This window comes from Ammospiza nelsoni, chromosome 6, assembly GCF_027579445.1.
Source record: "Ammospiza nelsoni isolate bAmmNel1 chromosome 6, bAmmNel1.pri, whole genome shotgun sequence".
Lineage (NCBI taxonomy): Eukaryota > Metazoa > Chordata > Aves > Passeriformes > Passerellidae > Ammospiza > Ammospiza nelsoni.
In genome coordinates, this window is record NC_080638.1 from 32542884 (window position 1) to 32567556 (window position 24673).

At 45.9% G+C, this 24673-nt stretch overlaps 1 protein-coding gene across 2 annotated transcripts; it reads left to right on the forward strand.

Annotated features, from left to right (window-relative positions):
* The first annotated feature begins 5360 nt into the window (after positions 1 to 5360).
* BMF (Bcl2 modifying factor) lies at positions 5361 to 23539 on the forward strand. Of its 2 annotated transcripts, XM_059474459.1 has the most exons (5): positions 5382 to 5468; positions 6796 to 6960; positions 7890 to 8210; positions 9174 to 9337; positions 21756 to 23539. In XM_059474459.1, the coding sequence occupies exons 3-5, from the start codon at positions 7895 to 7897 to the stop codon at positions 21855 to 21857; spliced, it is 582 nt and encodes a 193-aa protein (XP_059330442.1). In that variant the 5' UTR covers positions 5382 to 5468; positions 6796 to 6960; positions 7890 to 7894; the 3' UTR covers positions 21858 to 23539. The 2 variants fall into 2 exon arrangements, with proteins under 2 accessions (XP_059330443.1, XP_059330442.1); XM_059474460.1 differs by lacking the exon at positions 6796 to 6960 and having other exon boundaries at positions 5361 to 5468.
* The last annotated feature ends 1134 nt before the right edge of the window (positions 23540 to 24673 follow it).

Here is a 24673-nt window from a genome sequence, read left to right on the forward strand (position 1 = left end):
TAAATAGGTAATAATGTGAAGTACTCAGCAGATTCTAGCACTAGATCCTTCTTTTGAACTATTGCCAGAATTAGGCAATTCTGTTTTCATATTTACTTTTACTTTCTAGCTTCAGTTTTAATTTTATTGCATCTAGGACTTAATGCTCCAGTGTGCTGAACACCCTGAATGGTCCTGTACTGCAACATAAACAGTCAGCACTAGGGGTCAAATCTCTCTGCTTTACCGTCACATTAAGGATAGCTGAGTGCTACTTTTCCACCATTTTCTATCCAAATATGAATGATTTTGAGGTCAAACCTCAATAAATAACACTGAATATTTACCAAAATAAATGAATTCTCTGCTGGTTCCAGCCAAAGGCCCACACAGCACAACACACAGTCTCTGGCAGTTGTTTGCCAAAACATGTGACACATGTAAATGTGATGTTCCTCTTCTGCATGATGACAACAATACAACATCTACAGGATGACAATATCTGTATGGGGATCTTCCACAATGTACTTTGTTAGGACCTGATACTGCAAGGACTTCTCTGTTTGATGACCTGTGAGCAGCACTGAGAATAATGAAAAAGCTGAGAATCTCGAATCTGTGCATGTACCCCTAGATAGGAACAATCACTGTCATTAGTTTTAAAATAAATGAAAGAAATAGATTTGGGAGTTTTTAAAGAATATAATAAAAATGTGTCCTTTAGGTATTTTGAACTTGGAATTCCAAAAGAATTTTCCACCCTAGCTGATTTGCACTGGCACAGGTGGCTAAGGGAGGTAATGGAGTCTCCATCCCTGGAAATAGTCTAAAGGCATCTGGACGTGGTGTAGGTTTAGGTGGCTTTGTCTGAGCAGTGGGGTTGGACCAATCATCTCCAGGGACCCCTTCGACCTCAGCAGTTTTGCAGATCTGTGATAACTGAGCTCCAAAATCAAATAGTCTCAGCCAGGCAAGGAACCCTTGCAGGCAGTGAAGTGTGGTGTCAAAGCCCAAGCTTACACATGACCCAGCTGTGACATTTGGCAGCACCATAACTTTTCATGCAGTGAGATAAAGACCTGATTCTGCCCTGCCCTGAGTATATCTGGGAAGGCCTGAGTATACTGAGTGCTCATTACCAATCACAGTCAAAATGTTCTTGATCTTACCCCTCTGAAGTCAAGGTTGTCTTTGCAAGGAGTGGATCAGGCCTCTACAGAATGAGGCTGCAACTCTGTAAAGATCAGATATAGATTTTCCTTTAAAATAGCCCTTATGAAATCCCAATAATGGAGTCAAACATCTGAGGAAGTTTATGCTGCAGGAGTTAGTCCAGAATCCAAGAAAGGAAGATGATGAAGAAGAGAAGTCATAAGAATGAGATAGGAAAAAGCAGGAGAGAGTGCACAGGAGTACAGAATTAGGAGGAAAAACATGGGCCATGGAAGAAACCCAGAGACAGGAGAAAATGCTGTTGTTTGGTCTCTCTCTTTTATTTTTTTTTTTTTTTTTCAAAAAAGGGGAAGAAAAATCTTGGGAACTTCCCCCTACATCATTAGCAGGCAGAAGAAATTCTATTCTGTGCAAAATCTCTAGAATTGGGCAACTGCTTAGAGAAGATGAAAGTGTATAGCAAGTGTTTTTGAGAGGGGAAGAAGGAAGGAAGGAAGGAAGGAAGGAAGGAAGGAAGGAAGGAAGGAAGGAAGGAAGGAAGGAAGGAAGGAAGGAAGGAAGGAAGGAAGGAAGGAAGGAAGGAAGGAAGGAAGGAAGGAAGGAAGGAAGGAAGGAAGGAAGGAAGGAAGGAAGGAAGGAAGGAAGGAAGGAAGGAAGGAAGGAAGGAAGGAAGGAAGGAAGGAAGGAAGGAAGGAAGGAAGGAAGGAAGGAAGGAAGGAAGGAAGGAAGGAAGGAAGGAAGGAAGGAAGGAAGGAAGGAAGGAAGGAAGGAAGGAAGGAAGGAAGGAAGGAAGGAAGGAAGGAAGGAAGGAAGGAAGGAAGGAAGGAAGGAAGGAAGGAAGGAAGGAAGGAAGGAAGGAAGGAAGGAAGGAAGGAAGGAAGGAAGGAAGGAAGGAAGGAAGGAAGGAAGGAAGGAAGGAAGGAAGGAAGGAAGGAAGGAAGGAAGGAAGGAAGGAAGGAAGGAAGGAAGGAAGGAAGGAAGGAAGGAAGGAAGGAAGGAAGGAAGGAAGGAAGGAAGGAAGGAAGGAGAAAGAAGAGAAGAGAAGAGAAGAGAAGAGAAGAGAAGAGAAGAGAAGAGAAGAGAAGAGAAGAGAAGAGAAGAGAGAAAACAAAAGAGAAATTCAGACTGACTCCAGTATACAAGAGCATGTTCAGTAACACACAGAAACACAGACACCTCAAGCCTGGTTGTCAGTGTTTCCCTCAGCCCAATGTCTCTAAGGCATGGCTGAATTTGCAGGGCTGGCTGTAGAAAGGCTATAAGGAAAATGCAAACTCCTGTCTTCAGTGTTTGCAGTAGGAGCCAGAGCACGCCAAGAGAGGATGAAGCATTTTCCCAATCCAATGACATTATCTGGAGAGAAAAAGTGGCCTCAGTTTTGGTTTCAGAAAAGCAAGGAGTAACCTTGGCAGGCTGCCTTAAACTTTGCTCCCTTCAGAAGAAAACCCCAACAGCAATATCATCTCACTTTTATTTATAGACAGCAAGCAATCCTGTTCTCACACACACTGATGGAAATGTGCAGCACTTTCTCCTACCAGCACTGGGTGCTGAACACAGGGAGCCCTTCCATCAGGACACAGGCCAGCTTTCCCCTCAGTCTGGCTTATGTGAGAAATACACAGGGATGGTCAAACATGAAATTCAAGACTTTTTTTCTGCCTCACACAACAATAAAGTGTGGCAGAACACATTTAGTAAAGCCACTGATATGTGTCAGGGCAGAAGACACCGTTTTCCACTCCTCTGCACTCAGACTGAGCCCCCTGAAAAATCACCCCATTGACCAAATGTTTTTAAGATAACAAAATAAATAGAATCAACCCTGTATGTTTTTCTTGTTCATCCTTTGCTTTATGATCCATGAGACTACCCTTAATTTCCCTATTCCAACCATGAGAGCTACAAAAATAGAAAAATAGAAATGAAAACTGAGCTCATCAGACAAGACTACCCCCACCAAAGTCAAGCTGGCCCTGTGTGGGTTTTGGAGCCCACCCAGGCAGAGCAGCTTGCAAGGCCCGTGCCTAAGATCACAATGTACTCTGCAATTACAGCACAATGCTGACAATAGCATTTTGTCAGTAAAATAAGAAATAGTTGTGAAGACATGTGAGGAATATGTAGGGGGCATAACTAAATAAAAGAAGCAATTTTATTCTTTTGAACAGTAGAGCAGGCTGACAGAAGGGTTATAGGATGGCACAGTATTTCCATCCAAAGATGTCACAGGGACACTGCTGCACGTGATTTAAGATTAATCTCTTGAATCAAAATGTCACCATGTACACTAATGAGCAAAAACTCTCTGGCAGAGAACCTGTCCCTTGGGCTCCTGTTCCCAGGTAAGAAGCTTGTCTCCATACTATTGTAGAAACTCTCTCAGCTGAGAGCAGTGAGGTTGGTGGTATAACTTGCCCCTGGTTCACAATTTTCCATTTCAGACTCGCTGTCTCTGTCTTGGTTTCGGTCTATTTACTCGGAGCCATTTCTTAACAATGTCTAATTTCCTCAAGGAATCCCTCTGAGTCCCCTCTCTTAGAAATGCTGCCATATCTTTTTTTTTAATCACTGAAAGGCACAAATATCGTTCCTGAGCCCTCTTACCATCCAGCCTGATTATACACATAGATTTCAGTTTCCATACATTTTGTACACAGTAGGAGTTCCCAAAATGCAGCCTCTGGGGATATAAAGTGTGGCCCCAACTGCAGCTCAATGAGATGAAAACAAAGCCGATCAGGTACTCTTCTAACTGTTAATGAGCCTAACCAGCAGGCAGTTATTACTCAGTCTGGAAGACATAAGTGGTTGGAATCATAGCACATTCATTTTTTATTTATAGCGATACACATTCAAATTAGAAGTAGCCCTCCAGCAGCTGGCATTTTGCCAGGGTCTGACCATCAGTGTGATAAAATTTGCCTATCTTGATGATATAGAATGCCTTTTGTTTTTTTTTTAAACATCAGTTGCCTCTTACCCTACTCACAATTCCCTTGACTATCAAAAGTGAACAATGAGGCTTAATTACTTTAAGAACCTTGTCCTCTTGTCCTTTACTGAAAATGAAAGAAAAAGAGTATTTTTTCTTTCTTACTTGATGGTGAGGTACAAGTCAAACATGATCTGACCTTCTCGTAAATAAGTAGACTCAAGCCTTCTGGCAAATAAAAGAGTTGAAATGAACACTTGGACGAGAACCACAAAGAAATGGGTTTTTGGAGACAATGAACATTATTAGCCTGTTAATCTATTAATGGCAACTGTAAATACCTCACTCAAAATCATAGTGACTCTGAAACGTTTAACTGGAGAGGCTCTGTGAGCCTGCCCAGGACAATGTGATACGAGGAAAACGAAGTAATTCGCCTCACCTTGCTAGCCATCGGTTTGCAATCTAACCCCTCCCCTGAGTTTAAGTTACAAACCTCAGTAACTGTGTGGCAGACTTGACAGCAATTAACATTATTCAGCGGCCAGCTGGGTTTTAAAACCTCCCTTCCAGGCGATCTTGTTACGTAGGTTTTAAAAACAGCCTGACAGGGTGCTGCTCTGCGCCAAGGAGCTGGGTCCTGCCTCTCTGAACATGGTGAGATTTTGCCACTGATTACAGCGGGAGCTGATAAATCATTGGCAGAGTAAAGGTAAATGCACCGAGCTGTTGTTCGCGGCATGAGGCTTGGGGTTTTTATGCTAATCTCATCGAGGGGGCTTCACAGAAAGCGCTGTGAATAAGTTATCCTTATTAGTTTGATTCTTTAGTCCTGTGCAGTCCTGTAGTCGTATTCATCTACAGGAAAGAGCACAACACACTGCGAAGAACTCCTAGACCCTCACACCTCAGGGCTCAGACTTTACAAATCACGAAGAACTTTCTAAGTCATTTAAAGCTGAAAAATCAAAGTTTTGTTGGAAATCAACTACCTGGAGTGGCACTCCCATCAGATTTAAAGCTAGCCCAGCGCGGCTGCGGCTCAGTCCCGGCTGGGGCTGCCTGCCGAGCTGCGGGAGCGTTCCGAGGTGCGAGCAGCGCGTCCCGCTGAGGGCGGACACGCACCGAGCCCTCGCTGCTGCACCGGGACCGGGCCGGAGCGGCCCCGCGCCGCCCCGCCTCAGCCGCGCGCCGGGCCCGCCCTTCCCCGCCCATTGGCTGGCGGCCGGGGGCGGGGCGGGGCGCGGCGGGGGCGGGGCTGCCGTCAGCTGTTCGCGGCGCGCCCGCCGGCGCCGGCCGCAGTTTGGCGGTGCGGAGGCTGCAGCGGAGGCGGCTCCTCCCGGGACGCCCCGTCCCCGAGGGACGCCCGTCCCGCTTCTCGGTGAGTGCCCAGGAAGCGCCCTCGCCACTGGGGGCCGGTCGCTCTGTGCCAGGTCGCCGTTGAGGGCGGTGCCGAGGCCGGGCGCGATCGTGACAGAGAAGGGGGTTCGCCTCGGGGCTGCCCCGGCCCGGCCGGTCCAGCCCGGAGTCCCGCGCCTGCTGGGGAGCGGGAAGAAAGAGGGAGGGTGCGGGCGAGGAATGAGCTCGGTGGGCGCTGAGAAAGCAGCTGATTCGCTGATGTAGGCGATGGCTGATTCCACAGCCAGCGCTGCCCCTCCCGCGCCGCCCCGCCGAGCTCGGGAGTCTCGTCCCACGGCGCTGCCCGGAGAAGCCGCGTTAAACCTCTTGGCCGGGGGCGCATCTGCGGGGCTAGAGTCCGGGCGGGGAGGAGTTAAAGGCGGCCAGCGGTGGCGAAGCGAGGCCGGCCAGCTTTGTTTTGGGACGCTGGCACGCACGTGTGCGCTGAGCCCTCCCTCCGCTCCCGGCCCGCCGCCTGTCAGCGCGGGCGTGCGGCTGCCCCGGGCCGCGGCTGTCGCCGCTGGCGTGTGCGAGGAAGTGCCGTGGGCAGGACGCGGCTCCGGAGACGCGGGCGCTGCCCGGGCAAAGACCCGTAGCCCGAGCTGTCCGGGATCTGTGGCTCCCAGCGTGAGCTGCGTTTGGAGGTTGTAGAAGGAGTTCCATTGTAGAATGTACTGCCCTTCGCGCTGCATCGGCATTCTCTGAAAATCTCTGCTAAAGGGTCGAACCGTATTGCACGAGGTCGAGTTAAACTTCTTGCTCTTTAAACCCTCTTTTGTTTGGGGTTTGCTTTGTGCCTTTGCTGCACTTCCCTTGAGGAATGTCCGTGTCCCAGTGAGGCTGACAGATGAGATCTGGCAAACTTTCCTGTAAAGACAAAATACATTCCCGCCTGCTTCTCTGTCAGGTGACTGATCCAGCAGAAAAACTGGCAAGGAGATCATCCATGCCTGCCTCTTGGGGCCCATAACTCCTTTCAGTGTGCTACTTTAAGCCACGGATGAGAATGTTATGAGTGCTCTGCCACTGTTGTCATCCAGCAGAGTTGCATCCGGCTGTAGCGCTGGTACCTGTTCCGCTCTGCAGAAACTTCTTTGGGAGTTGTGGCTCAGTTGAGTGAACTGCTGAGATGCGGCAACTTAAATAGGCGGAGTGCCCCCCAGCCAGAGCCCTGCAGAAACTGTTCTTGCACTGCTTGGTCCTGTTGTCTCTAGCTGGTGTCCGGAGTGCTGCTCAGCTGGGGGGAGATGGGAGCACCAAGGGCAGCGCTGAACACATCCTTATAAAATTATTATTAATGTCTCCTTCAGGCCTGAAATTCCTCTTGCTAGTCTTCCATTCTGTTAAATGCTTCGCAAACCAGAGCAAAGGAAGAGACATGAAGAGTTGAATTTCACTGCCTTGTTTGGAACTGGGTGGAAATCCTGGAGATGGATCTCTTAGGAGTCTGTCTTCCAATTGGGTTAGATGCACAGGTAACAGTAAAGGGACTCATGGCATTTTTGGTAATACTGCTTCTACTTGCTTTATGTTTGCAAAGAGCTCTGAGATAGTGATTTAGGGTTCATGGGGGTTTTTCCCCTCTACCATCTTTGTTCATCTTTGTGCTGTAACAGAGCTCAGGAGTGTTTACTGTGGCAACTACAGAAATCCTGCTTTAAACATTGACACCAGCCATGTTTTTCTTTAGTAGTAGGATGAACCATTGCACTAACAGCACATGTAGGCTTGAGGGTAAGAGGGATAAGGAAGTGACTACATTGCCAAGTTTGGGACATGTCTTAGGTTGAGCTGAGGGGAGAAATGAGAAGTTGAAAGGAAAGTTGGCCCTCGTAGGGAGAAGTAATGGAGAGCTTCACAGACGTGGCTTTGACAACTCTTAAGTTTTGCAACCACTTGGGTTTCTTAAAAATCTGGCCTTGCAGCCTTATGATTACAAGAGGTTTTCTTTATCGATAAGAAATAGGTGGGAAAAAGCGAATGGGATGTACCATAAAGTTCAAGTATAGCAGGCCAAAACAAAGCAGACCCCAAAGAAGCTGAGTGGCCATGGGGCTATGAGAAGAATCTGGGTTGCTTTTTGAAATGTCTTTTCAGTTTCTATGTGCTGAGGTTGGGGGTTGGCTCTCTACTTGTGAGCAGGTGTGGAATTGGAGCTGTGGACTTACATGCGTGTGAACTTTGTCTCTCTCTGGCCCAGCACCTGAGGACTTTCTGCAAAGCCTTAACCTTCACCACAGTCGCTCACCTCTCCTGTCCATGCAGATGGGCAGCACTGGGAAGTGGGGAAGAGGGAAAGTGTGGTAAAATCGGTTGTGTTTTACTGTTGGAGCAGAAGGCATACTCTTCTGGACAACATTCTTGCTGTGTCTTAGCTGTTTCCTCAAATGTCCCTTTATTGCAGGAGCGATGGATCGCCCCAGCTACCTGGAAGAGGACTATTCTAGCCTGGATGGGCTGGACGATGACGTGTTTCACTCTGATGACTTTGGACTTGCAGGTCAGCCTGGTGAGATGACTGCAACTGGCTTTTTCACACAGAACCAGTCCTACAGCTGCCTTCTGGGGAGGTTTCAACTATTCCCCCTCACACACTGCTGTGGTCCCGGTATCAGGCATCCTGAGCAGCAGGACAAGGCAACTCAAACACTCAGCCCATCCTCTTCCAGTCAGGATGTTATGTTGCCTTGTGGAGTCACTGAAGAGCCACGGAGACTCTTCTATGGTAAGAGCACTCCAGTGTCACTAGCTTTGCAGCAAAGAAACTGTCCCTTTAGCACTTCCCCAATCAAACAAGGTCTCTTTCATTAGGGTGTTTTATTAAAGGACTGAAATTATTTTGCTTTAGTCCTACTCCCTCAAGAAAGACAACCTGTATTTTCTTACCCTTGCTTGTCCACTGCAGGAACCAAACACCTGCTCATTGCTTCTGCTGTCTTTGATATTCCCTCTTTCTCTCTCTGGCTTTATTCTGCCACTTTTGATTTTACTGCTAGATGTCGAAATGTTCGCCGTACTTCATATCCTACAATTTGCCTACATTTTTAACTACCAATGGTCTGTCTCATCCACATAGAAGGAAGTGGAAACTCCTAGGAGTTTTCAGTGGAGAGAAGAAGATGCAAAAAGTTACAGGTTTTAGGCTCTTCACTGGAGTTAAAGTTTCTGAATAAGTAGCATGTCCATCCAGTATTTTACTAGTAACTGATGGGTCACCACTCAGCTTTGTGTATCCAATTCAGCTTTAATTCAAATCACTAAAATCACTAAATGACAGAAAACTGAGAAAAAACTGACAAAAAAGATACTTCTGCCTTTTGTAGAAGGGGGAGACAACTTGAGGCAGAGATCCTGTAAAACTGCAAAACTGTCCTTAAAAAAATCCCAAGCCACAGCACTTGGCTGAGCTGTAAACAAGCAAAAGGAATCAATTTTAAGATCCCGCCACTCATTTGACGATGGGAATCAACACATCAGTGCTCTGTTTAATCCATATAAGTTTATTTGAAAGCTGGGCAAATCTTTTACTGCACTGTGTTACAGCATACAGTCATTCTTTGGCCTTCAGAAACTAGACTTCAAACATCAAAAATGTAGGACTATGTACAGCTCTTTCCTCCATGAAGTGTACTGAGCAGAAAAGATAATCTTTGCACTGGAAGAATGACTCTTGTGCTCTGTTTTGTAGGGAGTGCTGGTTACCGTTTACATGTCCCTCCAGCTGGCTTTGTGTTGGATCCGCAGCTCCAGGAGGACCCTCAGGAAGGTCAGCGGGAAGCACGTGCTGAGGTGCAGATCGCACGGAAGTTGCAGTGCATTGCCGACCAGTTCCACCGGCTCCACATACAGAGGGTAGGGTGTCTCTGCAGGGCAAAGTGGGCTTTACCTGTCCAAGAGTGCTACTCTGAGGACTGGCTCCAACCATCAGCTAAGTGAACTGTTGTTTAAGACAGCAGACTGCCAGCAATGATAAAACGGCAGGAGTGTCCTGATGCATTTTGCTTATGCTAGATTGCTTACTCTTTCTAAAGACTGGCAGGTGGAGGGAAGAGAATATGAGGGAATATGAATATGAGCATTTAGTGCCCGGGAAGGGAGCTCTTCTGTGTTAGCTGCTGCTATTCCAGCTCTTCCTGTTTATCAGCAGTGGGTTTGAGGCTTTTCCCAGGGATGTTCCTCTTGCTTTTTATTACAGCTTTTACTCTTCGCCATTCTCCTCACCACCAGCACCTTCTCTTCTGTGGCACATGTAGCCATCAGTGGCTTATGTCAGCTCATTGCCTTGGAGATAACAAGCCTGGAATCTGTCCTGACACTCCTTGTTGTCTAACGGTAGTTCTATGTAATGTTGTAAAGAATATTTAGATCATACTAGACTTACTAGAGCAGCTACTAGTAAGACAGTCGTAGCTAGTGTCTCAGACTTGTGACTAACTTCCTCACCACAAAATACACCTGTAAGATGCTATCAGGTCTGAAAAACACACTCCAGATTCTTGGTTTCTTAAAAAAACAAAACAAAAAGAAAAAAAAACCAAAACCTAAACACTGCTGTTCAAAGAAACAAAATAACCATTACCCCCAGAACCCTTGATTCTTTCTTCCTTGCTCTCCTTCCCCTTTGACTAGAGATAAAATGAAAATCTCAGCCCATAGAGAGATGGTCAGAGGTGGCAGAAGCTTGGCAGTAGACAGCAGTTTGTCCCTTCTATGCAAGCCCAACAAGGAGGGTGTGCATCTGCTTGTATGTGAAGAAATTTTGCTGACTTCAGAAAGGGACAGAAAGTTTATCCTACTCCAAGTGAGTTTGTCCTCTGTTAACTGTGGGATCGTTTGCACCCCTTCTCTAAGGTAAGTGAGGATCTCTGTCCGGGTCAGAGAGTGTGGCTTGTGGCTGGCCAAAATCTTGGTCTCTCTGTGTCACCTGAGAGATGAGGAAATTCTGGGACTACTCATCTCCTAATAGGTGAATGATTAAAGAAGGAAAAGGAAGATTAGCCTGTAGAAATGTAGATGGGGCTATGAATGTCATTTAGCAAACTGCAGGAATAAAGAGCTACCACGAGATTTTTAACGTGTTGTTTGTGGTTGAATGGGGTTTTCCCCGGTGGCGCCTTTTCGCCAGCGTTAGCTGCAGGCCCCGCTCTCTCGCCAGGCTGTCTCTCAGGAAAGGGAAGGTTTAACCAACTTGGCAGAGGAGCCCTGCACCGAACTGGTGGAACTGGTTGTAACTTGACCCCTTTCATCTGGGGGGAGTGTCCCTATCTGATGCCCGTGCCTTGGAAACGCGTCCCGGAGCGCCCCCCGGGCCCGGCCCCAGCAGGGCAGGCGGGGTCGGGCTCCCGGTGCCCGGCCGCGGCTCCCGGTGCCGGCCCGGCCGCGCAGCCCCGGCCGGCGGCCAGCCCGGCGTGTGGAGCCGTAGTAAACAAAGGCGTCCGGCTGTGCTGGGCGGCGCGGCGCGGCCCGGCCCCCGGGGCCCGCCAGAGGAGGGGCTCCGCGCTCTTTGTTTGAACTGGAACAGCAACAAGTTGTAAAGGGGACGGGAGCCTTCAGCCATTTAAATTTGAAAACAAAACGGGGAAAAAAATACCAAAACCAAAGCAACTCGAAAACTTAACCCGAGGACAGAGTAGTTCAGCCAGTGGTTATCCACAGCCTGAACCTGGGATAGGCCTTGGCATTTGGATCTGCTGAGGGATTCTTTCTTGTTTGTCAGGAAAACTTGAGTATTGAGCCACATATTGGTGTCCAAAGCACCGATCCCTGTAGAGTGTTTGGTTGTCATGCCCAATGCCTTCCCTCCCAGTCCTGCATGCAGGATTTCCTTTGGCTTTTGGCATGAATCCCCCGTGGAGAACCCCTCTGTCCTATGAGCAATGTCTCTGCCCGGCCTGTTGCTGAAGGAGCAGGCGGTCTGCCCCTGGAGACACGAGATCCGTTCTCAGTGTGCTGTGGTTTGGAAGGGGCAGTCTCTGAGGCATGGAAAACTGGGCTGTTGTTTATCTTGCTGTGAAACTAACCCCTGATTTGAAAACCCCATTTCAGCTTGTCTAAAACATTTGGTCAAAACCAACTTTCCAGAGTGGTGTCTTGAATCAGATTTAGAATACCACAAAGTTAGTCACACCAGTGTGGTCTTGTGAAGTCCTGAGAGAGAGCAAGCTTGGTTTTCAACAAGCTGTGTTTTCAGAGCCTACAAAACATTTATCTGTGAACCTGTGAAAAGAAAATGTGTGTGCCCTTTCAGTGGAAGTTAGGAAAGGCTTTTAGCATTGGAATGGTGCATCCAGCTAGCTCAAGAACTGCCTTGCCATAGCTCTTGACTTCTGTGAGACTCTCCAGCAGTTCAGGTATTGCCTCCATTCTGCTGCTGCAGCAGCAGCAAGGCTGTGTTGACACAAAGGGTGCTGGTTAATGTACATCCCTGACTGAGAGAGAAACTGAGCAGGCAATTGCTGCTGAGGCTGACATCACTGAGTTGTCATTGGACTCTGATGCATGCATGGTCTAACTCTATCCTACACTTGGAGCCCTGGAGAGTCATTGTTATCTCTTCTCTGGGCTTCTGGAGCTAAATGGTATTTATTCTGTGGTTCTTGGCTATACAAAAGATTTTTGGGTATGCATCTAGCAAGAATAAGAAAATTGGCCGCACCTATGCTTGCTTTTGGCATGAAAATCACTTTCAGAGTTTCATTTCCTATTAATATGTTAAACAGAAAACAGTAATATAAAACCTGGCTATTTCATCCTTAGAACAGTGCTAGAGCAATAACACAACATTCCCTAGAACTCCATGTCTTTCATCTCCTCAAGATGCTGAATTTCTTGTAAGAAGACTTGACTGATGTTCTGTGTTCCTAAATAGCAGAGCCTGCTACAGGTTGATTGCAAGGGCTCTTGCAGAATGACTTGTGAGACCCATATAGATGGGTTTTTTTGAGTTCTTTACTGTCTCTTACTTGATTGAGGCTGTGTAGCTTCTAGCAGACTTCCCTGTTTTATTTTTTTCACCCTGCCCCTGGAAAACAAAGGCAGAGACAAGCCATGCTTTCTGCAAGAGAAGCCAGTACCTGCCACCTCCTCCTTGGTTTGAAGCAAGTGTGTCTTTGCTATGGAATCGGTGAACTGCTGCTGTAGCTCAGCCTGTGGCTGAACTTCAAGAGCATGTTCTGACATTGTGGAGAACAGAGCTGAGCTTATGGGTTGGTTGGCTGGGATATGTTTCCCACACCCCACATGTCCAGGCTGTGGCAACAAGTGCTTGGGCTCTGCTTCAGGTCCTGAGTGCACTTGGGTTTCCTTGCCTTGAGGAGGGGCTTTGAGCTGTGCTCAATGGAGAGTGTATTTCATGACATGAGGGGTTGTTAGATGGGGTTGTGTGAGTACACAACCAGGAATGGTGGCAGCAGCAAAGCCATCCCAGAGGATTAGGGGGTTATCCAGGGATGGGGTGGATGACACTGTATATCAGGATCACACCCCTTCAGTTTGATGGGCTCCAGTGAGGCATTGGAACTCTATAGCTTTTTCCAAATAAAATAACTCTTTTAAGCAGGCTACAGCTTTGAGGGGACTGCTTTTATCATATTTCTTCTTTGTGGAGATAAGATCACTTCACAGGGGATAAAATTGTCTCTTTAAGAGCCAAGGAGTGGTAGCCTTGAACAGTTCTGGGCTCAGGTCCAAGCAGAGCCACTGACTTGCTGTATGACCTCAGACAAGTCTCTTGACCTCCTTGTGCTTCAGTCAACCCATCTGGAAAGCTCAGTTTAAAAAAAGCTGAGCCTCAATGAGAACCAGATGCTGAATCAGAACTGAGCTTTCTTGAGTAAATAAGTGCGTTACAAACAACAACAAAGTCCCTTTCCAACACATCAGGAATCCTGCAGTTGATTTAGATATGCTTACCATGCTCAAAAATCCTCTGTGGATCTAGCTATAGAAAACTTTGTTTCTCTAAATTCCCCAGTTGGTTCAGCAAGTAAGTCTTACCATCACTGCAACAGGGTTCAGCAGCCCATGGAACACAAATGCCTGCATCCACACTGGCTGTGGGCAGACAGCTAGGCATGTACCTGTTTGCCTCAAGCTAATGACACTGAAAATGTCCAGAAGGAAATGTTGTTTTCCTTTGAAAGTGAAACGTGTTATGTTTTGCATACTTCTTCCTGTCTGTCTCTCATAAGAGTTATCAGGGCCTCCTCTGAGACACTTCTACTTATGCAACAGGGAGCCTGCATCGCTTGTCGGAAACTTACAGGCGTGAGAGAATGGGTGCATAGTACTACATGTGCATCATTTATCCCAAACTCCATCAGGTTTTTTGCACTATTAAGGATATTCATGGCATTTTAACAGTTGCTTTTCACATTGGAATTGTTTGCAGAAATCTGTTCTTTATGACCTTACATTTTAGGAAGAATGTTCAGGAATGCTTCCTAATAATAATGCAGAGATTCAGACTGTTCTGCAGCTAAGCCTGTAGCACCAGCAGCTCCATACTTCACTTGCATCTACAGTCTCTCTGAGACCTGGGGTATTTGTTTCTTGAGTAGGTCAGTGTGTTTCAGGATCTTCCCTGCTGCTCTGCACAGCAGTGGGTCACCTCTTCAGCTCTGCTTTCTGTGCGTTGCCCACTGGTGCAGGACTCGAATCTCCAGCTGAGGATGCACAAACGTGGTGAGTGAGAGAGTTCCTGAAGTGAGTGAGCCCAATTTAAAGGGCAGGGAGTAGGGTGGGTGTGAGTTTGGGAAGCCTGAGATGTAAAACAAAGTTCTTTCAGGGCTATGGAACTGGAATCCTACGCTCCATTCTTATGGTCAGTGGAGTAAAAAATTTGATATAAGGAGGTAGAAATAGATTTTTTGCTTAATGTTATTAGATTTTTTCCCCCTTTCTTTTCATTATGACAAATGACAATGAAGGAAGAGGTGGCCTTGGAAGTGTATCTTCCCCATGCATACAAATGACAGAACAACTTGCTGCCCCTTGTTTATCACCTGTTTTGAAATCCTGCTGCCCATGGAGCTGATTACTTGACATGTAGGTTAACAGAAATGTGCTGGACCATTTCATGTCTTGTCTGAAATGGTATTCTCTGGTATGTTAAGAAAAGACACTGAGAACAAGAATGTAATTATGGCACTGTATAAATTCATGTTTCTACTGTATCTTGAATGTTATATGAAGTTCTGGTTTCCTTCATCAAAAATGATGCAGCAGAACTGGAAAAGGTTCAGAGAAGGGCAAGACAGATGATAGAACTTCCATATGAAAAAATGAGCTAAGGACTGCTAAGCCTAAAAAAAGATACAAACCAAGCGGGAAGCAATATTAAACAGAAATCAAAAGTGACATGAAGGAGATGAATAGACTAATTTCTCCCAGTACAAGAACTAGGCAAAATCAAGTCAAACTAGTGGGAGCCAGCTCAAAGTAAATGAGGTCATTTTTCATGGAACAGGTGAAAGATGTGGAGCTCCTTGTCAAGGCATATTGTGCATCCCAGTGCTTTATCTGGGTTCAAGGGGAATTGAGACAAGTTTATGGCCATTGAGGCAGACGTTCAATAAACAGAAACCAGATCTGACTCAGAAAATCCTAAGCTCAAACTAGTTAGATGCTGAAAGAGAGTACTAGTGGAAGCTATTGCATGTACTTGCCCTTAGCTTTCCCTCAGGCAGCCATGTAAGGCTGCTGCTGGAGGCTGGGCTGTACAAACTCTTGATGCAAGCCACATATAATCATTGCGTATCAGTTTAATAAGACCCACAAAACTTCTACATCATCCTAATCTAGCCTCTTCTATGTTTTCAGCTGACAAAAGACAAATATATTACATGTATGTTCCTGCTTAAAGTAAGGGATAATGTTAAAAAGCAAAACTTCCTGCCTAGCTCTGATAGTGAAGGTGGGCAGAGGATAAGGGAGCTGGGAGGGAGCAGGGTGGCAGGAGAGCCGTGCAAGCTCTGTGCAACTGTGTGCCATGAATCCTGCTGGACACAGGACTGTCTTGAGGCAGTGGGGCCACAACCTCAAAAGACCAAGATTGCCCAGAATAAAGAGCACAAAACGGCTCTTTGAGACAGTGCAGGTGAATCGTTCTGCAGTATTTCTGACATCAGTGTTCAGTGCTGCTGAACAACCCCTTCAGTCTCCGCAGGTTCTTCTGGATCTCCTCAGCTCTTGCAGCACTGTGACAGTGGTAACATGCTTTCTGCTTGTAGCAGTGTGACAGCTGAGAAATTATTTTTGAATTAAGAAATAATTGTGGTAATGCCCCACTTATTTTTTATTGTGGGAGAGTAGAAAATGCAGGTTATAACTTGACTGAGATCATACAAGGATTGCTGATAGGAACCTAATTGTTCTGCCTCCAGCCCTCCACCTAAGTTGGTTGATCTTATTAAGATAGTGCCATCTCTGAGGGGGATGATGAGATATTTGGACTGATTATTTACAGAAAGGAGTGTACATGTTTGTATTTTACTCAATTAAATTTTATGGTGGAAGGGCAGGAAAGCAAGTGCCCAAATGCAGAGTTCTCTTTTGTTTCAAGCCACTGAGGAGGAATGTCCTGCCAGCCTTTATAGTCTCCGTTTGGATGTTGGGGTTTGTTTGTTTGTTTCTCCTCACTAGCCGCCTGGCCAAATGAAAAGGAATCCTTCCGAGGACCGGACCACGGCAGAAAAAAATAGCGGTCCAAAAACAAGCAGTGAGGCAACTCCTGTTAACCCCAGTTGGGTTTTCCGTGATGGGAGCCAGACCCGAGGGCGCGCTGGCAGCGGGGCCGGAGCCCCCTGGGCCAGCGGAGCCGGCGGTCGGGCGCGGAGGAGCGGGGCGGTGCGTGCGAGGGCCCGGCCGGCCGTGTTTGCGCTCGGCGGCTGTGTTTATATCGCCGGCTAAATTTAGCCTCTGACTCATCGGCGCTGCTGACGAGAGTTTGCGCTGCCCGCAGGCTCCAGCCCTGCACCTGCCCTCCCGCCGCCTCCCCGCGCAGCCGGGCGGCCCCGCGCCCACCCCTGCCCCCCCGCGCCAGGATATTTTTCCTGTAAAATCTTTTAAAGTGTTATTTTAAGCAAACCCCGAGGCAGACTTTTATCACTAGGGGGGGTCTCCGCAGCAGTGAGCAGTTTTGGGAGCGCCTCCCTTCTGCTGGTGAAGCAATGGATGCCAAACACAGGTCAGCGGGTCCCGGGCCTGCGCAGGGCGGGCATGAACACCGGGAGCTGTGGAACAGCCGTGCCCCATCACACGCAGGTTCAGTCAATAAATCCTTAAAAAGGTCAAAAACTCTTGCAGCTGCCAGCTGTGGCTGGGCGGTCTGGGGTGTCCTATCCTGGGTATCTCTTCACGCCCAGAGCATGGGACCGAGCCGTGCCGGACCCCGGGCCGCAGGTATAGAGTGGTATCAGGCACGGTTCTGTGGAAATGCGGGACTTTTATTTACCGTATTTGTGGAAAATAAGCCAGCGTGCCCCTCGGGATGGGGAAGAAGGGGAAGGCCGAGGGCCTGGGAACGCAGTGGCCGGTGGTTGCCCTTCCCAGGTTGCCGTCAGCTGGCTGTTGCCATGGCGGCTGTCTGCTTCCCCTTCCTGCCCGCGCTGGAGAGGAAGGCGCGAGTGGCTGCGTGTTTGTTTTTTAAACGCCGAGAAAGCTCAGAAAGGGCTCACCTGCGCAGCTGCGCCCGCAGCGGCCTTGGGGCAGCAGCCGCCGCTGATTGCTGCTCCGTCCGTGCCCTCTCCCGTGCTTGGGCGGGGCAGCCATGCATTGTTTTGGGGGTCCCCTGCACCCTACGTCCTTTGGCTTTGCCCAGTATTGTCTGTCCTCTCTCCATAAACACACGTGTTGCTCATCTTGTTGCAAAGTCTGATGGAGGCTCATGAGAAAGGAAGCAATACTTGACATGATGCCTCCTTTTACTACAAGTTGAGTCCTGTGTAAGAGTCATTGCAAGACAGAAGGAGGGAGCTTCCCGATTAAGGGCTCTCATCCTCTTTATTGTGTTACCATGAGAAGCCATGTGGCTGAGCTCCTCTTTCATTTTTTTCCTCTATTACTGCCTCCTTTTTTTCTCCGCTGGTTCTACACATGCATTATACTTTGGTCATTAGGAATCACAGCTGGAAAGATTTGTATTTGACTTCCAATAGCCTGCATTTCTCTCTCCAGTAGGGGACACCTTCTGTAACCTCTGTTGCCTTGGGGACTGTGACTTTCTAGTCTTTGTAAGCTAAAGCATATTTTGTGGTAGCACAATATGCCTCCAGCCACCTGGCAGCCAAAACAGCCTTCAGCGATGAGTCAGCAACTGCTCCCGGTGTGCAAGTATTTTTGTATTCAGTGAATAAATACAATCCCAACAACTTGTTGCTAATATTTGTGTTAGTCATTAAAGGAAGAATAATATTTTTATGTACACATATGCAATTATTCTTCTTTTGCTCTCACAGCACCATTTAGGTCCATATTAATCCTTTTAGTTAAGATGGGATCAGAATATGACCCTTAATTGTCTGGAAGCTATGAAGCAAAGTCAGAAGCTGCCCATGAGATCAGGAGGGTAGATGGAGTGTACCAGACAGACCCACATACAACATGTGCATATGACAAGCATATTTACTTTTTTAAACAAGGCTGTTAATGGCATGTGTATATCAAGTGTAAAAATGAGTCTTATTAATCTGTTAAACATTCATGCTCATGGATTCAAGGAGCTGTGTCAAAGAGACAGCATTTTCTTTGAAGTGCATCACCTGTCCTGATCTTCCCTTTGATCACCCTGTGCAAGGGCTTGGTAGGAGTACAAAAGGTTTTGACGTCTGGAGTGCTATTTGCCAGATATGTATCTGTATGCTTAGAGTGTGAAACATGTATTAGGAATTAATTGTGGGGAAGGACTAAGTGTCGGGTCAGTCATGTTCCTCTTTTATTTGCTTCCAGTAAAAATCTTGCATGTTTTTTTTTTGTGTTTGTTTACAAGTAGTCTGGTTTTTGGTTCAGCACAGTTCATGGAAGAGGCTTCGCTAATGTACTGTTGCTGCAGAGAATACTTTTCCTGTAAAATGGCCTTTTCTTGTGACTCATTGAAGCATTCATGCTAACATTTCAGACAGACAGTCTCTTAAGGATATCCCCTTTAAAAAGCAGCAGCTGCAATAGGAAATGGTTTTATGTGTTTCCAGCTTTGTGTTGACTTACTGTATTCACAAGTCTACTCTTCTTTAGTTAAAGTTATGTGGAGGGCAAAAGGGGCTTCTTTCCTTCTTGGGAAGGAAGCCTCAAAAGGGTTATTTTGTTGCTCCCACATGGAGGTGACAAAGCATTCATCCCTGGTATTTTTGTGCAGTAGTGATTCTGAGGATTGAATTATTTTGATAAAGGGCAAATCAGCTTTGTGAAGTTTAGGGAAATGATACCAGTATCACAATAGTTATGAATCTTAGAAAAATGTCTCAAAATATATCACATTTAAAAAAATATATATGCCAAGTTCATGGAATCACTGTTCTGGGTTTTCTGTCCATCCTGAAAGGTAAATTATACCACACTAAAAACTCCTCAGTCTTGAAATATTTAAGAATTTTGGTCTTGGCTGAAGCGTATCTGGGGAAAAAGACACAGAAACTTGTGAAAAGGGCATTTTTTAGTTATTTCCATAAATTGTTTACTGCAAATAATGTCTGCCATTCCATTCTGTGGCTCTTGCCCCAAGCTGAATTAGTACCACAGAAAGCAGATCAGCCCAGAAGCAGAGCTGTAACTCCAAACCCCATTAGCTAGGCTTGCTGCTGAAGCACACAGTCCCAGGTCGCTCCTCTACACAGGTCATCATCTTTCTGTTGTCCTCAAACAAGCATCAGTCTGAGTACAGGATGCCATGGATCAGATAGTTTAGGATGACCTGTTAAACAGTAAGGGCAACTTATGGGATTAGTTCTGGCCTTGATCATTGTGCTGCTCTAGTTCACTTTCCAGCGCTGCTGTGGGGACAGGACATCGTGAGTGAGCTGCTCCAGTATGTGGGCCAGTGAAAGTGTGTGTGGGACCACACCACCATGGAAAAAAATGCTGGCTAAATACAGACCTAGGGAAATGCAAGCAAGCCCTAGATCTAGGAATAAAACCTGGAAAGCTGCCCTCAACGTAATGCTCTATTTTCTACTTCAAAGCAAAATGGTGTCAACATTCTTAAAGAAGTTATTCGAGATGGTATGCTTCTTATAAGCAAGGAGAACGAAGGGTAAAATATTTCCTATTCTGCTCTTGCATGGAAATCTCCTTGAGTGTGTTAGGCAAATACATGAAACAGTTTTAATTGGAAGAGGACAAAAATGCTGTACCAAAAAATGACTTCAAGAGGCAGTAATAGCTTGATAAAAACATGGTATCTACATGTCACAGGGACGTTGTGGTTCCCTGTGCAGTTTGAGCAGTTTTAGGAGTGTGGCTGTAGGGAGGGTGCTAAGAATCTCTGGAGTTTGATGAGGAAGGGAAAGCCTGGTCAAACTGAGATGCGAGTAAAAAACCAAAAACTTTGCTTTTGCTTTTTGAGACCAAATTAGTGTTTTTTAAGCCAGTCCTACAGGACAATTTATAAAAGATTGTTCCCCTGTATACCTAGCAATGCCTGTGCAATCAGTAAGGACTGAACGCAGGACTAGTTACTTTGAAAGAAATAATAGCAGGCTCTAGAGCCGCTACTTACAGGTTATGCTACAAAGGCAGTGCTCTTGAAATGTGCCATGGGATCTGTGTGAACTTTTCCAAATCCATTTCTTCTTCTTGTTAATTTTTGAGGGCAAGAATAATGACCCACTGCTAAGATGCAAGATGAACACAGGTTTTCTGGAAGTCTCTTTTGTGTGTGCTTGTGATTCAAATGGCACAGATCTACTCACACTGGAATACGAACATAATTTAATGGCTATCTGGAAGGGCTTTGAAGAGCTGTCTATTGACACATCTCCAATACACCAACTCCAGTTGCAACTCTCTTATTTGTGATTATGTAAAAAATGCCTTGCAACTGTGTTGTTCTGCCCTGTTGGGCTAATCTGAGTTGAAACATCTTGTTCATATAATGTGCTTCAGTGCTCTTTTATGAACTCCTGTGTACTGAGGCAAAGTTGTGGGAAGCCAATCTTCTGTTTCCTCGTCTGCTGGGGATTGGGTAGGGGGGTAGGGGGTGGAGATTTGGGCTGGTTTGTTTTGTTTTCCAGAAATGATCAAGCCTGCTTAGCAAATATGGAATTCTGGATGAGAAAATGAAGACTGACTTCTAATAGAGAGTCGGTTATTGAGGTGAAACAGTATCCCAGACTGGGCAATGTAAGGAGAAACCCACCTGTTTGTACGAGATGCCATTAAAGTGCAGGAAGGTGGGGGTATAATCGGAGCCACTTTTGCAGGGGTGATTACTTATAACAAAAGGAGGAACAGCGTCCCTGTCCCAAAGCTGCATTATGTAGTCTGGTGTCCCCCTGAAACTCAACTCCCATGTTTCTTCCTTGACAATGGGACCTGAAATAACCTCTTGCATTTGGTTTTTTGTGTGTTTTCAAGTATGTTCTTGCTTAAGGTTTAATTGGCTCCAGTCAGTAGGAAAGGGCTCCAAGGCTGATTATTTATGGCTTACTGTCAAAAGTGGCTATAAAAAGGGCAGTATTATCTTGGAGATGCTGGGAAGGAAAATGTGGTGGGGGGAGGGTGGGGGAGTGTGTGTGTGCACGAATGTGTTTTCTTGTACTAGATGAAATCAGAGTTTTGCTGTCTCAGCAGTGTGGTTTAAATTGAAGATTAACCCTTTGACCTTCACGGTGTCAAATCACTTACAGATGGATCACCAGTTATATTTTTTCTTTTTTTTTACTTTAGGGGTGAAGGGGGGCTTTTTTTTAAAAAAAAAAAAAAAGGTTGTTTGTTCATGCAGCTGGGGCTTTTGAAAGGCTCAGAAGCCAATCTGATTAAAAACAGCACTTGGCTAAACTCTGCGAAATCCTACAAGCAAAAAAAAAGTTTAATCCTCTTGTGCACAATGCATAAAGGGTCTGCTCTTTTCTTTTTGTAATGTTAGAGCTACAATTATTTCTGGAGAACTTATCATTTCCCTCTCTCCCCTCATCCCTTGCTGCACCCCCTTGTTATGCTGATGGGATTAAAGTGTCTGCTCTTGAAAAGTGTAACTGAGTTGTTATTGGAAAAGAGAAGTGGTATGTTGCAATTTTAGAAATATAAATAACCTTGCTTTAACTGTTCTTCTCTACAGCATCAGCAGAACAGAAATCAAGTGTGGTGGCAGCTTTTTCTCTTCCTACACAACTTGGCCTTAAACACGGAGGTGAACAGGAACCACACTGGGCAGAGGTGAGCTTCGCCCGCCTGTTTCAGGCCACATCCAGTCTGCAGGGAGCACTGAACAAACACTGGTTCGGGGGCGAGACGTTGCACACCGCCGGCCGGATGTGAGGACTCTGACTTTCGGATACTCGTCTTCAAGTCTGGGTGTTTTCACGGACTCTTCTTTGCTGCTGCCTGCCTCGCGAGGCAGGGAGCTCTTGTCCAACACTGTTGAAGGAAAGCCAGAATGTGGGTGTGTTTGGTAAAGCTTGCTGCTGGCTCCCCGCACCGGTGACCTCTGTGAAAGGGAGGCAGGTATTAGACTGACGGCTTCCTCTGCCCTGTGTAGGAGGGGATGGTAGAGTGCAGGAGTGTCATTTTGGCTGCTAGTTAAAAGTGATGCCTGGGATTGATGACTAAACATACTTGGGGTATCTTTTAGAGCAGAGATGCTCAATTCCTCCACATTTTTAGCAGTGAAAAACATTCAAGTAGCTTGGTTCCATCGGGTTACTTGTTTTATTCATTGGTTACTGTTTATTTCATTGTGCCCTGTGTGAGAGAAAATCACAAAGAAATCTGACCTTTTCGGCCATTCCATTGGGCACCACTTGCAGCGCTCTCACAAGAAAAGCTGTTCTTTGTCATTGCCGTCAATTAAAAAATAAATAAATCAGTAGAACAGGCTGAAAAAGAAACCTTCTTGGGGTTGCTGGTGGCTACTAGCTTCTGCCTGCTTTCAGTTCAGTGTTCTCAGTGCCCATGAGCCAGCAGGAAGCCAAAATCTATGGAATATCACATGTGTCATTCTTCTACAATGCTAATGTATATGTTTTTAGTAGCTTTATGATGGATGTTTATTTTATTTTGGTTTTCTTTTCTCCTACTATATAATGTGGTTGGTCAGGAAGGCTTAGATCCCAGGCATCCGATAATTTTGCTTCAGGATTTGACAGGGAAATTAACTAGCATCTAGTCTGATATGTACACTGTACAAGCAGTCTGTCCGTTACTCTAGTGTGTAGTATTTGGAGGCTGCTGTAAGCATATACTGACTAGCAGCAGTAATGTTATTTCAAGGGAGATCTTCTGTCAGTTTGTATGCACTCAGAGGTTTGTCCGTATGGCCGACACTATTGGACCAGCACAGGGAAACTACCCTACCAAAAAGAAGTAGCCTAAAATATTGATGGCTGCTTCTCTGTAGCCTTAAATATACTTAGTTCAAGACCCAGTGACAGCTAGGGTAAAACATGAACAGAGAAGCAATACAGACCTTATTATTTTTTTCTGAAAATTTTCATATTGCCACTGCACCTTGTTGTAGGTCTCAAATGATACAACCAACTTGAGGAAGAGCTGTCCAGAGAATTGCTCTTCAGTTGTGTTAGAAATGTTCAGCTGCAGGTGTTGAGAAATTCTTGATCCACTCTGAAAAATATTCATTACTGTACGGAAGAGTAGTTTACTTGCACATATGCTTTCCTTCTCCACCCCTCTTTGCATATTTGTCTCTAATTCCTGCTTTCTCTGATATTTGTAATCTCATCATTGCACTGTAGTGTCTGATAACAGTTTGCTGAACAGAGTTAAATTTGGACCTTCTTGCTTTCTCTCAGACCCATTCTCTTTGATTTTCATCCTGCGTCTACTGTGGCAAAATGTACTTTAGCTCCCTGAAAGAGGTTCCCAAGCCTTTTTCACCCTCCTATATTCACAGTCACTCTCTTTAAACATAAGGAGAGAGTTTATGTGAGAAAAGCTTTTTTTCTCCTTTTGTGTTATTTTTCTAGCTAGAGCTAGAGTAATATGTTTGTCCATGATGGTTAATAATTCATATAAATGAATCTCAAGTAATATTTTTGGGGGTGGGTTTATAGAGAGGGAGGGTGGGAGGTTTTTTTTAGGAGGGGGAATTGTTTTTGGTTTTGTATTGTTTCTTTAAGCATGTGCACTACAGAGTTACCCAGAGTGATCTAAGTGATAGCTGTTGCTGACTATGCTGCAGCAGGATGGAAGCTGCTCTCTGCCCACACTGCCAGAGATGAGGCTTTCCATACTTTGCTTTGCACAGTCTGCTTGATGTAAATGCTGGTCATTGGAGAAAGAGGACTTAAATGGTGGGGAAAGCCTGAGGTGTAGTGCAAGCACAGATTGAGTTGGGGACCCCTGAGAAACCAAATATTAAGGAGAAGGCTCTTAAATAAGAAGCTCTTTAAGAGGCAGTAGTGGAAGTGTGGAGGCTCAGGAAGCAATGCAGCAATGATGCCTCCCCTTGTGGCATGGCCTTGGATGTGATGCATGCCTTTCCCTCTGCTTGCCAGGACCCTTTTATCAGGAACAGTCAATGCTACATCATAACCCTGCAAACTACGAAAAATTCAGCAACTGCTTCTGACATTTAAAAATCATTGTGAGCTTTCCCCTTTCCCTCTGCCTTGACTTGATGGTCAAACAGGCTAATAAGGCCTGTCCTCTGGATGCATAAGCTGGAAAGATAAGTCTGGTACTGCCACTTTCTAGGGTTAAGATCTGACCAATTTATCTAGGACAAGACTCTTCTTAACATGGAGAAACAAGTACCTGAAATGGTTCCTCAGTCAGGCTGCTGGCCTCAGTAAAGTCATTTGGCTCAGGGAAAGACACATCTTTGCCAGTCCATATTTCCCACTGCAACAACAGACTTATCAAAATTGGTCATGCCAGGGTCTCAAAACCTCCTTGAACAACAATACTTCATTGGAGACATAGAGCTAATGCTAGACAAAGGCCGACTTCCTGCAATATGTGTGTTGCTTACTGGTGCCAGAGATTTACAACCACTGATAATATATTTGAATTATATTC